We start from the raw sequence: 14,819 nt of genomic DNA on the forward strand, positions 1-14,819 counted from the left end.
CGCATCAGACGCTGACAGCCACTCTCCAAACGTCCTTATTTTACAAGTTCGGAATGAGAACGGGTTGAAAAATAAGCTAAGACAAAGAAGTCATCTTGTTGTTTCACCCCCTCAAACAAACATCTGCATCTCATCTTCAAGCCCAACTAGAGCGTCCATGTTATCATGGTAACATGATACAACAAATGGGGGGGGGTCCCGGTAGCTCTCCTGGTAAAGTGCAGCACCATGTATCAAGAGTCCTGGGTTCCATTCCTTTTACTGCATGTCATCCCCTCTCTACCCTGCCTTTCCTGTTTCTCTCTATCGATATCCAATGAAGCAGAAAATACTTCAACAACACAATACCACGTATTGGGAATGTGTGGGAAAGGATAATATTGACTACTGATTTATATATATATAACAGCTATTTACAGTATGTTTTATCTTTCTTTAGCTGTTTATTTATATTCATATCTTCCAAATCACTTGTATGTTGACACCTACAAGTCACACACACACACATATATATACATATATATATATATATATATATATATATATATATATATATATATATATTGTCGTGGAAGTTTTCCTCGAAGCAGCAGAGTTTGTGATATTCATGATAAAATCAAAACGAATAACGACTGTTTGAGAATTAAACCAAAGTTTGGTCTTTGAGTATTTATTTACATTTGCAAATGGAGAAAACACTGTTTCAAAGGTACACGCAGCACAACTGAAAATTTCTTGTCTAACCTGAAGTCTAAACATCAAAACTTCATATAGTGAAGAAACTCCGTTAAGCCACCACTCTAAATGTATCTTTTAGTATGGCCATAGTTGAAGAGAGGACATCATTAACAGTCACACCATTGTCTCACCTTCCCCTCTGCTCCTGTTCTTTTCATTAGCCTAAACAACAGTTTATCTCAGGAGGCAGAAGGAGACACGGTTTGTGGCCTTCTCGACTTCGTCTGCCAAAAAGTCAACAATGTGAGAAGGTTCAAACTAGTAAAACTAAATAATTCTACTGGGCTATAGTTCACGGTTGCCAACTATTTCACTTGGAGCCTTTTGAATCTACACATGAAGAAGCTAAATCTTGTGGCGTTATAAAACAATCATTAAACCAATGGTTAATATCATTAAACAAATGGTTAAAATAAAATTTGCCACCACAATATATAGGATCGAGGGAGAGAGAGAGAGAGAGAACAGCAAATATATATATATATATATATATATATATATATATATATATATATAATATACGCGGCCAATGATGTTGTTTCTGTTTCTGATCATTTAAATCAAATTCATAAAAATGAGGGTTCTTATAAAACAGAAACTTTAGATTTTTCTGTTTATTGATAACATAACAAAGAATTTGTTTGATGAAGAATTTGATGAAGCTTTGCATAATGTAATAAAAAGAAACAAGAACTAACCAAAATATTTTACACTATCAAATATCTACCAGACAGCTGATGATTCACATTAATTTTCTATCAATATACAAGTCACAATTTAAAGTAGAAAAAATAATCAGTATCAAGACTACACAGAATTCACTCTTAGTAACTTCAGAATTTATGTATAAGTATGTTTAGGATGACAACTACAGCACGACATAATTGATATTTGTCAATACTGATCAAAGTGATAAATTAGATGAATTTATGAGATTTTATGGATAGAAAAGGCGAGCAGAAAACAGTCAGTCAGCATGTGTGCAGTTGGTGGACTGTCCCTTGTTTCTGAGGATCATCAGCAGCGAGAGTCCACAGCAGTACACCAGACTCTTCACTATCAGCTGTGTGTACAGCAGACAGAACAGCTTCACTTGGTACTGAGAGAGGACTGAAGCTGGAACCTCTGAAAAAGAAAAGAAGTGAAACATTTTGATTTGCAGTCAGAAAAGTCAGTCCTCTATTCTCTTTGACAGAGTCTCTACATGAAGCTAAATCACTGCTGAACACAGTCACCAAGCCTTCATTACCTTGTTTTATTTTAAACCCCTCGTGCTGGACGTAGCAGCAGTATTTATATTTGCTGTTCTCTTGCTGATGGATTAGCAAGATGGAGGCGCTGCATCCCGACTCTCTGATCTCCACCTGCTCTCTCTCAGCAGGGGGCAGCTCCTCCAGAGGACCATTCTCCTTTCGTCTTTTCCAGGAAAACTTGACCAGAGGAGGAAACATGGCTGAGGCACGACACACCAGGGCGCTCTCCCCCTCCAGGTGGGCTCTGGATGCTGCTGGGTACACGCTCACCACGGGCTTCACTACCGGCTCATCTGAAGTTTGACAGCAGCAACAAGCAGCACAGACACACATTCACACAGTCAACAGCAGCTTACAGCACTGCATTCAGTCTGATCCTGGAAACTACATGGACTCTGATCACTAAACTACTCATCAATACAGCACAAAGTTCACTACATATACTGGATTCACCTTCATATGAAACACACACATCATCTCATGTCAGCACGTGTTATATGGGGACTAAAGACAATTAAGGATTTGGCAATTCTTCATGTCAATGTACAAAGTCAATTTACCAAAATATTATTATTTATTTAATATAGTGATGACATTTTCCTTCATAGAATAGACAATTTCTTTCTATGTTATTATAAATAACATTTACCTTCACATTCAATACTTTAGCAAGTTTTAATTATTGCAATCCATATCATATATATGTTAATATATATTAAACTACACAATTTATAATAAATGTCATATATTTTTTAACAGCAATGTTAATGTTTATACACAACTACAATAAAATGTCCAATATTTCCCAGGGCAAGTAAAACCCAACATTGGGCAAGTTAATATAACAACAACAACATCAAGTCAATCTTTTGTCTTTTTTAAATGTATGCACTCAAACTAATTACAGATAGAAACAACTGTCTCTCTGGTAAGTTTATTATTGCAATTAGATTTGATTTTTATTTTTCAAACTCATCTTAACTCATCAATGACACTGTCCATGATGTGTTAATACATTTTAAATAAAGATCAAATACAACAGTTGACTTGAGTCATTATCGTTATCTGATAAACATTAAAAAACGTTTTATAGGAGCCAGTAAAGATTGACTTCAGACAAGTAGAATTTGTTTTTACAGCAAAAAAATGTTAACATTGAACCCTAAATGATTTTTATGATGTATGAAATGTAAAAAAGAAAACTGCTACATAACAAAAGGACTTCTTATCTTAATCCCTTGAGGGGAAATAAATAATTGTCCTTTACATTACTACAATACATATATATATATATATATATATATATATATATATTAAAACATTTAATATATTTACCATCTTATATTTTACTTGCTTAAGAAACAAATCTATATATCAGTAATTTTTATACAAAAAGTTCAGATTATGTTAATCATCAAATACTATGTATGTCAATCATTCATATCATATATATATAAATATATTATTATGCATGTTATATTTATTGTCATATCATGTTCAGTATCTGTGTGTCTTCATGTATAAATATATCTTCCAATAAAAGACAAATGTAGTATCATATAAAATACAATAACTTTTAAAAAGGCTCCGTTGATTATCCTAAACAATATCATTAAAGTTATACTCTTTACTAAATATGTTTACTGACATAGATTATGTTTAACATCATATATTATCTTATTGCTGATTAACTGAGAGGATCAAATATTGTATGTTTTTAACATTTCATCAAACTTTTTCTATAAATCAGTTTAATCTCCTGCAGAAATAAACTCCACAACTGGAGTTGTGCAGTGAGATTTAAACATGTTTTCAGGAACTATGAACCTTTTTATGTAACAATAGCTGCATGGCTGCAAGAATTCTCTTCTAATGATGAAAAAACTAACATGTGAAGCCTGAAGCAGCAGAAACTCATTAAAACACATTTTGAACTCGTTCAATAAAACAACTGAAGGAAATAAATGTTTATTCTTACCTGTTACAATCAGTTTAGTTCCAGAGCCAAAGATCAAGTACCACCATCCTACCACAGTGAAACTGAGTGATACAAAAACCTGTCAGCTGTTGAATGTGTCTGCTGAGGTGAACCAGTCCAAATTATTAACCAGTATCATATTCCAGCTCCATGATGTGTTTCTTTAAGGTTCATATTAACATGACTGTCTCTTCTTTTTATGTCTTTTTTTTTGGGGGGGTGGGGGGGAGATATAAAGATAATACCACTTTTTTCTGCCACATGGCATCGTTTTGTCATTGATTACATGCCACTTTGCAACATGGTAATAAAATACCTTATTCATTGATATTTATTGATTTCAATTTCGATCAATCCAACACCAAAGATTCTTTTGTACATTAAAATAATGTTTCCAAAATCGTTTCAGTGGTTCATTACCTCGTTCGAATGAGACATAAGAATAATGGTAATCGTAAGAGTAATGGACAATTCTGCTTCCAAACTGTAGGGGGTCCAAAGAGGAAAAGTGCTTTGGTGCCTACTATGAAGGTGCTGTTGAGAAGTAGCTAATGCTAATGCTTGGTCTATAACGTTAGCTAAGTCTTGATGGGTAACATAAGATTACAACATTGTCCAACACGTTCAGTTATTTTTAGTATGATTGTTTTGATCACAGTTAACTCAAATTCATCAGTAACATTAACTGTATAGATAGACTAATCTAATAGTAATTTAGCCAGCTAGCACACCCCTGTCTGCCTCCCTCTCCCGGTGCTGCAAGGCTTCAGTCGGGATGAGAGCTGACAACAGACCCGGGGACACATCCACAGTAAGCCCCCAGCCAGCTAACAGCCAGCCAGCAACAATCCAACTCCGGTCAGCACTTAACTCTGGTGCTAAGGACGCTAACAGCAGTTTACTGAACCGTTGGGAAACAGACCCAGGCACCCGAGTCAGAACAGTGGCCATTTGTAAAGATACACCTCCATTAGTACTACCGGTGATTTAAATAAACTTCTGGTGTACTTACAAACTTTCCAATCCATTGTTTGATGAGTACATAACCAATTTGTACTACTTGTAGAAGTTTGGTATCATTTTGGACATTATTCGTGGGGTAACTTACGAAATACACAGTTGGGTCCATTAGGGTCCGTGTAAAGCTTATTAGTTCAATTTTCTAAACACAAATGCACATTTGGAAAAACAGAAAAATGGGTTCAAATATCCAATTTTTAATTTTTTTTCCGTCTCGACAAATTAAAACATTTGATCTTTAAACTGTATGTCCAATTTTCTGGTTTTATTCAGAGGATCAGAAATTTAGAAAATTACAAAATTGAGTCCGGGCTCCAATTATTCAATACTACAATGATATTCTCTCCCTCATTCCGTCTAGCTAGTTATCAACGATTGATTGGCTATTATCGTGGGTGTGTCTGGATGTGTTTAGGCGGGCATTCAAGAAGACTCGGGGCAGTCATGTTGATGCTGGATAATTACTAAGTTAAAAGCACCAAACTTACTTACTTAAAATATAGACACTATTGTTGTGGTTTTGGTATTTTGCTTTTGCTTTGCACTTAGACGGCTCTTGTCAAAGTCTTTAATGACATCCACTTAAACACAGATAGTGGCAAAATTTCAGTTTTAGTATTACTTGAGATCAGTGCTGCATTTGATACGGTCGACCATGACATATTACTTGACCGATTGGAAAACTGGGTTGGTCTTTCTGGCTCTGTACTAAAGTGGTTTGAATCCTATTTAAAGAATAGGGACTACTTTGTGTCTATAGGGAATTATACATCTGAGTATACAAATATGATGTGCGGAGTTCCCCAAGGCTCAGTTCTGGGGCCTCTCCTGTTCAACATCTACATGCTTCCACTGGCTCAGATTATGGAAAACAACAAAATAAATTACCATAGTTATTCGGATGACACACAAATTTACATAACCTTATCGCCAGGGAACTATAGCCCAATACAACAACTGATTAAAGCTGCAAGCAGCGATGGACGGGCCTTCGCGCCTCTGAGCGCATCGGGGTTACCGGCGGATGCCGCTCCGAGCTTAGACATGGCAAATCGTCACCAATGAAAAGGGAACTCCCTGCCAAACTCCCTGCCGAGTTCAACGATACGTCATTTCCTGGTGCCAGCGGGGGGTGCTATGACCAATAGTAAATTTTGGCCTGTAGGTGTCCTCAGGCCTGGACCCTTGACAACCGTGAGAAATTTCAGGCAGATATGACAACGTACACTCAAGTTACAACAACTTCTTTGTTCATTGCTAAACACTCAAAATGGCTGCCACGCCACGCCCACACCGTCTGATGAAAAGTTTTTCTTTTAATAACTTTTCATCGTTAAGGTGTTGGGATGGTACCGACCAAGTTTGAAGTCCATCGGATGAAATCTCTAGGAGGAGTTCGTTAAAGTATAGCACCTTGACTTTTAGGCCTACTTCTTGTTGCTACTAGGGGGCGCTATGACTTTAAGTAAATATCGGCCTTTATTTGTCCTCAGGGTTGGACTCTTATGAATCGTGAAAAGTTTCGAGTTAATCGGACAACGTACACTCGAGTACACCCACTTCCTGTTTCGGCGGCAAAACGCACAAAATGGCTGCCCTGCCACGGCCACGCCCTATGACGAAAAGTTTTTCTTTTAACAACTTTTTATCTTTAACGTCTTAAGATGGCACAGACCGAGTTTGAAATTGATCAGATGAAATCTCTAGGAGGAGTTCGTTAAAGTACGACATGTGGAAATGGCCAAAATCACACTAATTTCGAACTTTGAAATCAAAATGGCGGATTTCCTGTTGGGTTTAGGGTATGGCTATAATGAAGTTTTTTGTACGTCTTGACATGTTATATATGTGTACCAAGTTTCGTGAGTCTACGTTAAACGCACTGCAGGGGCTCAATTTTCGTAACTTTCTAGGGGGCGCTAGCGAGCCATTTTTGTGCGCCTATTCCCGAAACCCTTAAAATACGTAAATTTTCACCATACTTGATGTGACCGCCAAATTTGGTGAGTTTTTGAATATGTTAAGCCCCTCAAAAAGCCAATTCATTTGACGGGAAAAGAATAGAAAGAAAGAAACAATAATTCCTTCAGTTTCAATAGGGCCTTCGCCGCTGTCGGCGCTCGGGCCCTAAATATGTGCATTGAACAAATTAACGACTGGATGTGCCAGAACTTTCTTAAATTAAATGAAGAAAAAACTGAGGTGGTTGTTTTTGGAGCTAAAGAGGAACGATTAAAAGTCAACGCACAGCTTCAAACGACAATGTTAAAAACAACAGACAAAGCCGGAAATCTTGGTATAGTCATGGACTCGGACCTGAACTTTAAAAGCCACATTAAGACAATTACAAAATCAGCCTATTATCACCTTAAAAATATATCAAGGGTTAAAGGACTCATGTCTCAGCAGGATTTGGAAAAACTTGTCCATGATTTTATCTTCAGTAGACTTGACTACTGTAACAGGGTCTTTACAGGTCTCCCTAAAAAATCAATCAGACAGCTGCAGCTTATTCAGAACGCTGCTGCCCGAGTCCTCACTAAAACCAAGAAAGTGGATCACATCACTCCAGTACTGAAGTCTCTACACTGGCTTCCAGGGCCTCAAAGAATTGATTTCAAAATACTTTTGCTGGTTTACAAATCACTGAACGGTTTAGGGCCAAAATACATTTCTGATCTGCTACTAAATTATGACCCACCCAGACCTCTCAGGTGGTCTGGGACAGGTCTACGTATTGTCCCCAGAGTCAGAACTAAACAGGGGAAGCAGCGTTCAGTTTTTATGCTCCACATATTTGGAACAAACTCCCAGAAACCTGTAGGTCCGCTGCAACTCTCAGTTCTTTCAAATCAAGGCTGAAGACCTATCTTTTTGATCTTGCCTTTCTTCAAATAACCTATTTTATCTGCATTTATATGTTTAACTGTTTTACCTGTTTAACTGTTTTAACTGCTCTTTCTTTAAATTCTTGTCTTAATTTGTTTGGGTATGCCAATAGATTACAGAAGAGACAGGCTGTTGACTGTCAACAAAGTTAGTTTTATAACTAACAAAAGGGTCTGAAGACCAAAACAATTACAATTGAACAGAAATAGTCTGAGAAACTATTAAATAAAAAAAATAAAAATAGTCTGTGACAATTTAAAGAAGCTCTTGACTATTTATAAAATAGTCTGTGACACTTTAAACAAGCTCTTGACTATTTATAAAAAATGGTCTGAGACACTTTAAACAAGCTCTTGAATATTTCGAGACGGACTGCAGAAAACATAAAATAGTAAATAGTCTGTGACACCCTAAGCGAGTTCTTGACTATTAAATTAATAATAAAATAGTCTACGAAACTAGCACGTTTCCTGACTATTAGAGACGGTCTGAAAAAAAGAACTAAGCCTTGTGGTGACGACTGCATTGAAAAAGAACTAAAGCTTCTGTAACTATGGGGAATGTATCCTCCATGTGAAGCATCTGGACCAATTGTTGGTGAGATGAACCAGAGATATGGACCGAACTGCGAGCAGTAACGGACATATTTTTGATTATTTCTTTGATACGGGTGTGACATTAGATTACAGAAGAGACAGGCTGTGGACTGTCAACAAAGTTAGTTTGATAACTAACAAAATGGTCTGAAGACCAAAACAATTACAATTGAACAGAAATAGTCTGACAAACTATTAAATTAAGAATAAAATAAATAGATAAAATTGCACGTTTCCTGACTATTAGAGACGGTCTGAAGACCGTTCCGGGTTTTGCAAGGTTTGCCGAAGAAAAGAACTAAGCCTTGTGGTGACGACTGCATTGAAATTGACTAAAGCTTCTGTAACTATGGGGAATGAAACCTCCATGTGAAGCATCAGGACCCATTGTTGGTGAGATGAACCAGAGATATGGACCGAACTGCTTGAGATTTCTGACATATTGGTCCTTTTTTCAATTAACCTATTTTATCTGCTTTTATATGTTTAACTGTTTTAACTGTTTTTTATTTGCGTATTTTATCTCTCAGTTCTTTAAATTCTTATACTGCACTGTAGAATGTATTATTGTCTTTTAAATTGTTTTCAATTGTTTTATTACTGCTCTTTCATGTTTTATGTAAAGCACTTTGAATTGCCCTGTTGCTGAAATGTGCTATATGAATAAAGCTGCCTTGCCTTGCCTATTTTGTTCAATTTGTATCTGGTATTTTGGTTCTGGCTTTTCTCCTTGTGATTGTGTACCTTATGGTCTTGTTTTGTATTATGTTCCGTTTTCTGTTTTGACTGTGTAATATTCAACCCTTTGCTTTTTTATTAATAAGGGAAAGAATTCCACTAATTAACCCTGACAAGGCACACCTGTGAAGTGAAAACCATTTCAGGTGACTACCTCATGAAGCTCATTGACTACGTTTACATGCAGCCAATAACCCGTTCAAAACCGGAATATTAGCAATAACCCGGTCGCGCACGGCCATGTAAACACCGGCAAAAACCCGAATATGCTCATATTCCGGTTTTTAAAAACCCGAATATGCTACCTGGGTTACCCCTTTTCTAACCCAAAATTTTGGTCATGTAAACGCGTATCGGCATATCCCCATCAAAAGGAACATTGATTTGTGTTCTGCGCATGTTCTATTTGCAAGGAATCTTGGTCTTTTGAGTAGAGGAACTTCTTGTATTCTTGTATGCGCCAGAAAACATAGTTATAATAATAATTATATACTATAATATATATATATATATATAGCCTATATATATATATATATATATATGTGTGTTCAATGCAAAAAACCTGCGCGCAGTATATCGGAAGTAGGCTAAACAAGAAGTAGAGGTAAACGTGGCGAGACGCAGCACAGCACCACACTTTTGGAGCGAGGAGGAAACCAATTTCTTCATTAGTGTGGTGAAGTACCGAGATAGTGAGATTTATAAGAAGGTGACCTAAAAGTTATTGCGTCTTCAGGTTGTCCATAGGCTACGTCCAGACGCTAACCGTGCGTCACCGTTTAGGTCGGGATATTGCCAATTGATTACATATTCCATGTATACAGGAGTAACTCTCTCTTCTCACGCATGTAAACGGGTTTTTCCGAATGTTTCAGAAACCCGAATAGTGACCTTAACCCGACCATAACCCGAAAATTTACAGCTTGTAAACGTAGTCATTGAGAGAACACCAAGGGTTTGCAGCGCTATCAAAAAAGCAAAGGGTGGCTACTTTGAGGAATCTAAAATATAAGACATGTTTTCAGTTTTCTTACATATTTAAAGGTAACTACCTTTTTTTTCCACCTGGACCCCATTTCCCCATGCATTGCTAACAGACTGATGTGACCAAACATCTTTGCATTTGGTCCAGTACTGAGCGGGATCCCAATGACTTGCCAGCACAGACCGAGATTCAATGTCTCCTAAAGGGGCAATTGTGCAGTCTTGCTTTTTATGCACTAAAAGTGATTTTTTTTGCTAATGACAGACTCAGATTGTTAATGAAAGTATCTGACAACATTATCGATCTCAGGACGTTACTTTTCGTCTAAAGACAGCGTTGTGGAGAGTGGAACGCAAGATCCTGAGATTGATAATGTTGTCACACACACACACACACAGTGTCATTTGTGATTTCAGCCATGTATATAGCCCGCTTCTTTTCAAGCAATATATTCACCTCTCAGCTCATTAGGGTCATGCTTGTTTGTTCTATTCAACATGGATATATCTGATAATAATACAAAGTATTAATACTTTCAGCCTTTTTAGTCAATTTATTTGAACTTCCACTTTTGTCAGTAAAACAGATTAGCTTCCAGCTTTTCTATCAATGTATTTCAGCTCTAAGCTTATTAAGGTAATGCAGTTCAGCTTCCAACTGACAATTTTACATTTCAACTTACAAGTTTTTCAGCAGTGCAGTGTAATGCATTTAAGATTTTTCAAACAATTTGTTTCATATTTCTGCATTTTCATCAATGTTTCTCACAGCCTTTGTAAGTCTTCAATACTTATTCATAATTTCAGTTAGAAAATAAATTCAATTACTCAGGAAGTTGAATCAGTTACTTGTTAGTTATTAATACTTAAAAAAGTAATATTACCTTACATATTACTTATCAAAATTAATTAGTTGTTGTACTTGTTATATTACTATATTACTTCCTAACTGGATTAATAAATGTAATATAATTACTGTTTTGGAAATTGTAATCCCTTACACTACTCATTACTGGGGAAAGTATCCTAATAATATAACAGTAATAGATTACTTATTAATGCGTTACTGCCCAACACTGTTTGTGACTCCGGCTGAGATGGAGGTGAAATATGTGAACCTGGGCTGTGGTTTACTGATATCTTCCTGTCACAAACACTGTTTGACATCTGTTCATCTGAAGGTTTTTGTTCAGGCTGCAGGGAGCATTTCTCACTGTGTCGACCAGATTTATAACAGGAGCAGTAGTAGGTGGCTGAATGATCGAGTTTAACCTTCTGGATCTGCAACTCCCAGCCATTCTGTTTATTCACAGCTGAGAAATAATCTTTCTGAGGATTATTGTATCTCTTCTCTATGTCACCATTATTCTTGCCAATAGCAAGAATCCTTGTGAATGTTTCTGTGTCTCTCTTCTGGTACCAGTATACATAGTAACTGTCACACTGCTCAGTGCCTTGACATCTGAAGGAGACGTCTCCACCAACTCTCCTGGTCAATGTTAAATCCTCCTGAATCAGCTGTGCTGCCATGGCAGCCAGCGCTGTAGAGAAACAGACAGGTAGATGAAGGTGAGTGTGAGCCAGTGTTTGTCAAAGGTGGAGTTTGTTGGCTCCTGATTGGCTGGAAACACTCACCTGAACACAGACAGCACAGAGCAGCAGCTGGGAGGAAAAGCATTTTGTTCAGTGGTGTTTCCTCTGGTGAACCTGGGGAGAAGTGGCACTCTGATGCAGCTGAGGCCAAACAAGGACGAGCTGTGAGATCAGACAAGGGCCACATGGTTTCTAACTCTGACTTTACCTTTTAACTTCCTCCATGTTGAGGTCAGCCACAAAATGAGACAGTGACAAACCAACACAGCTGTGCTTCTGCCTGTAAAAACCCTCCCTGTATCTGAAACTGGTGGTATTCAGACAGAGGTGGGGGCCAACAAGTCCTCCAAATGAAATGACAGAATAGGTATTTTGTAACTGACCTTTAAAACGACACAGAAGTGTTTTATGATCTGATGAAACATCATTTGTCCGTGAAGAATGGATCTGTTTGATGATGTGAGACCACTATGGTTCAGGTTTGGTTGGGCACCAACAAGTTTCAGGATAAGATCCTGTTTGGGTTCAAATAAGCTCTTTGTTTAGGTTACGGGGAATTTATCGTCATGGTTGAATAATATTTGACACTTTTGTAGAATAATTAATACATTATACATAATCTTCATTTTGTTCCAAGAGTTTTTTTACTCTGAAGCCCTCTATTTTAACCTGTAGTTACCACCTCATACTACAGTATATATTTCAGTACTTGTGTCAATATACCTTTTGCCCTGGTATGTGCATGCTGAATCACTGAAATATCTTACTGGTACACTAGATGGAATTGAGTCATCGTTAAGGTTATCAATTTCAGCTGTGCTTTTCCTACTATGACAAGTCAAAATGTCTGCTGTGAAAAAGGTCCATTCTGTGCTGCTGCTGTGAAGAATGAAACCTTCACACTGCTGCCCTCTAGTGTCTACAACAACACACTGTTTCAACCTGTCCTGCTAACGTCAAAATAAAACCTTCATTAATCATTCCAGTCTCTGGTCTTCCCCCAGATTGAGGAACAGACAAAAGGTTCACTCTCTGAGAACTTCAGGTTTTTATCAGAGCTAGTAGAAGTACTGGTAATATTTGTGAGAGTAAACTGTACTGTATTGTATCAGCTGCAGTAGAAATAGTATTTTAATTTAACTAATAGAACAATTAAACCAGTATTACTTGTTATTGGCTGTTGTGTTTCTTCATCCACGAGATGTCACTGATTTTTCTTTGCCAGTAAAAACAAGAGGTAAGAGCATCATCAGGTCGTCATAGCGACCATCCTCATCAGTATCACCTGGAAACCCTTGTACTTCTCTGACTAACCACAGGGTGACACTCTTTCTCTTTGGTGGTTACTGTCAGCACCGGCAGCAAACACAGAAACCCACCGTGAGATAAGGAGTTTAAAGGAGAAAACATTTTCTGAAAGCATTGAATGAGCAAAGAAGCTGCTGTTTGTTGGGGGAGATGGTACTTTATAATATGTTTTATTCATTGTGCAAAAGCTTTGATGTATCAAAGGGAAGTTAATAACAACTTCAGTTAAAATATTCAAATTATAAACCTGCTTTAAACCTTTTGTTTTAAATATTTAATTATAACAAGAATATACTAATAATTCAGGTCAGACAAAAGAAAGACATTTTTATTACACATAAAAGCTTCTCACTGGTTATAACAGACAACACATCACTACAACCTGGCTTCTGTCTGTTTGCTTCCTGTTTGATTTAGAATTGATTTAAAGATTTAACTGATTATTTTTAAAGCTTGTCTGGGTCTGGCTCCAAGCTATACAGCGGAGATGTTGACCCCATAAGAGCCAGTTTGCAGCCGGAGATCCTCAGGTCGCCCTTGTAGTCGCTCCAAAGTCAAGGCTTGAATCTAAAGGTGACCTTTGACCATCAGGACTCCTCGACTTTGGAACGACCTGCCTAAAGGGTGTTTCATGACTGTGTGTCAACTCCACGCCGTAGCTACGCCGTAGCTCCTAGGGCGCTGTGACCCTTTTGGAGTTCTGCGTCGGGGTTGCTTTGCATCACGGTGCATTTTACTGCCATAACGCTAGGTGGGATGTGTGGCATGTCGCCTGTGTCTGTGTCGCTCACCACTGAGACGGTACTCAGAATGGTAAACCCCATTGACTTGTTTGGCTTTTTATTGCTTAGATTTTGTAAAAAGTATTGAGAAATAGACAGTAAAATCCACTGACCAAGTTACTGTAACCAGAAAATAAGTCTGAGGTTATTTGCAAAACTTATGTCAGTGAACTAGCATGTTGCTACTCCCCACAGTAGGCTGCTTGAAACACTGACTATCAACACACAGGACCATTTGACCAATCACAGTCTTTGCATCGCCTACGCAGAGGGGTCTGTGGGGGTACGCCGTCGATTCGACGCAGAAGCATAAATCAGCCTTAAGGAGACAAAGCTCGCAGAATCAGTAAACTCTTTTAAATTCCTTCTTAAAACACGTTTATAGACTAACAATGTAATGTTCTCTCCATTTTGTATATTTATTTTTTATTGCTCTTCATTTTAATAATTGATTGTATTGCTTTAAAGGTCTGAAGTCACTTTGATTAAATTGCAACAAACCTTTTCATCCAATAATGTTAATTTCAGCTTTAAAGGTCCCATGACATGGTGCTCTTTGGATGCTTTTATATAGACCTTAGTGGTCCCCTAATACAGTATCTGAAGTCTCTTTCCCGAAATTCAGCCTTGGTGCAGAATTACAGCCACTGAGCTTTCCTTTGGATGTGCCATTTCTGTGTCTGTAGCTATTCAGGAGGAGAGAGGGGAGGGCAAGGTGGAGGGTGGGGGTGTGGCCTTGACCAACTACCACTTTGCTCGTTTGAAAGCCATGATGTTTCTCTCTCATGGGTGGGCCAAATTCTCTGGGTGGGCAAAGCAGATAAAGGGGAGGTAACCTTGCTCCTTATGACCTCATAAGGGGAAGATTCCAGATCGGCCCATCTGAGCTTTCATTTTCTCAAAGCAGGGCTCCAGACTAACTTTTTTCACTCGGAGCACA

The 14,819-nt window shown here is 37.7% G+C and overlaps 1 protein-coding gene across 1 annotated transcript; it reads right to left on the bottom strand.

The window, feature by feature from the left end:
• Positions 1-1,410: 1,410 nt before the first annotated feature.
• LOC120568324 lies at positions 1,411-11,897 on the bottom strand. The gene is made up of 5 exons (XM_039815750.1): positions 11,832-11,897; positions 11,420-11,737; positions 3,970-4,017; positions 1,988-2,284; positions 1,411-1,863 (listed from the first exon to the last, which is right to left on the bottom strand). Exons 1-5 carry the CDS (start codon positions 11,872-11,874, stop codon positions 1,706-1,708), a joined length of 864 nt encoding a protein of 287 aa, XP_039671684.1. The 5' UTR covers positions 11,875-11,897; the 3' UTR covers positions 1,411-1,705.
• Positions 11,898-14,819: the final 2,922 nt, after the last annotated feature.

This window comes from Perca fluviatilis, chromosome 11 (genome assembly GCF_010015445.1).
Source record: "Perca fluviatilis chromosome 11, GENO_Pfluv_1.0, whole genome shotgun sequence".
NCBI classification, from domain to species: Eukaryota; Metazoa; Chordata; class Actinopteri; order Perciformes; family Percidae; genus Perca; species Perca fluviatilis.

Excerpts from the sequence above, each read along its gene's own strand:
- LOC120568324 (XM_039815750.1), bottom strand. The coding sequence starts at position 11,874 with ATGCTTTTCCTCCCAGCTGCTGCTCTGTGCTGTCTGTGTTCAG. Across the intron at positions 2,285-3,969 it reads AACTAAACTGATTGTAACAG|ATGAGCCGGTAGTGAAGCCC; the intron begins GTAAGAATAAAC and ends GTCAAACTTCAG. Across the intron at positions 1,864-1,987 it reads GGGGTTTAAAATAAAACAAG|AGGTTCCAGCTTCAGTCCTC; the intron begins GTAATGAAGGCT and ends TTTCTTTTTCAG.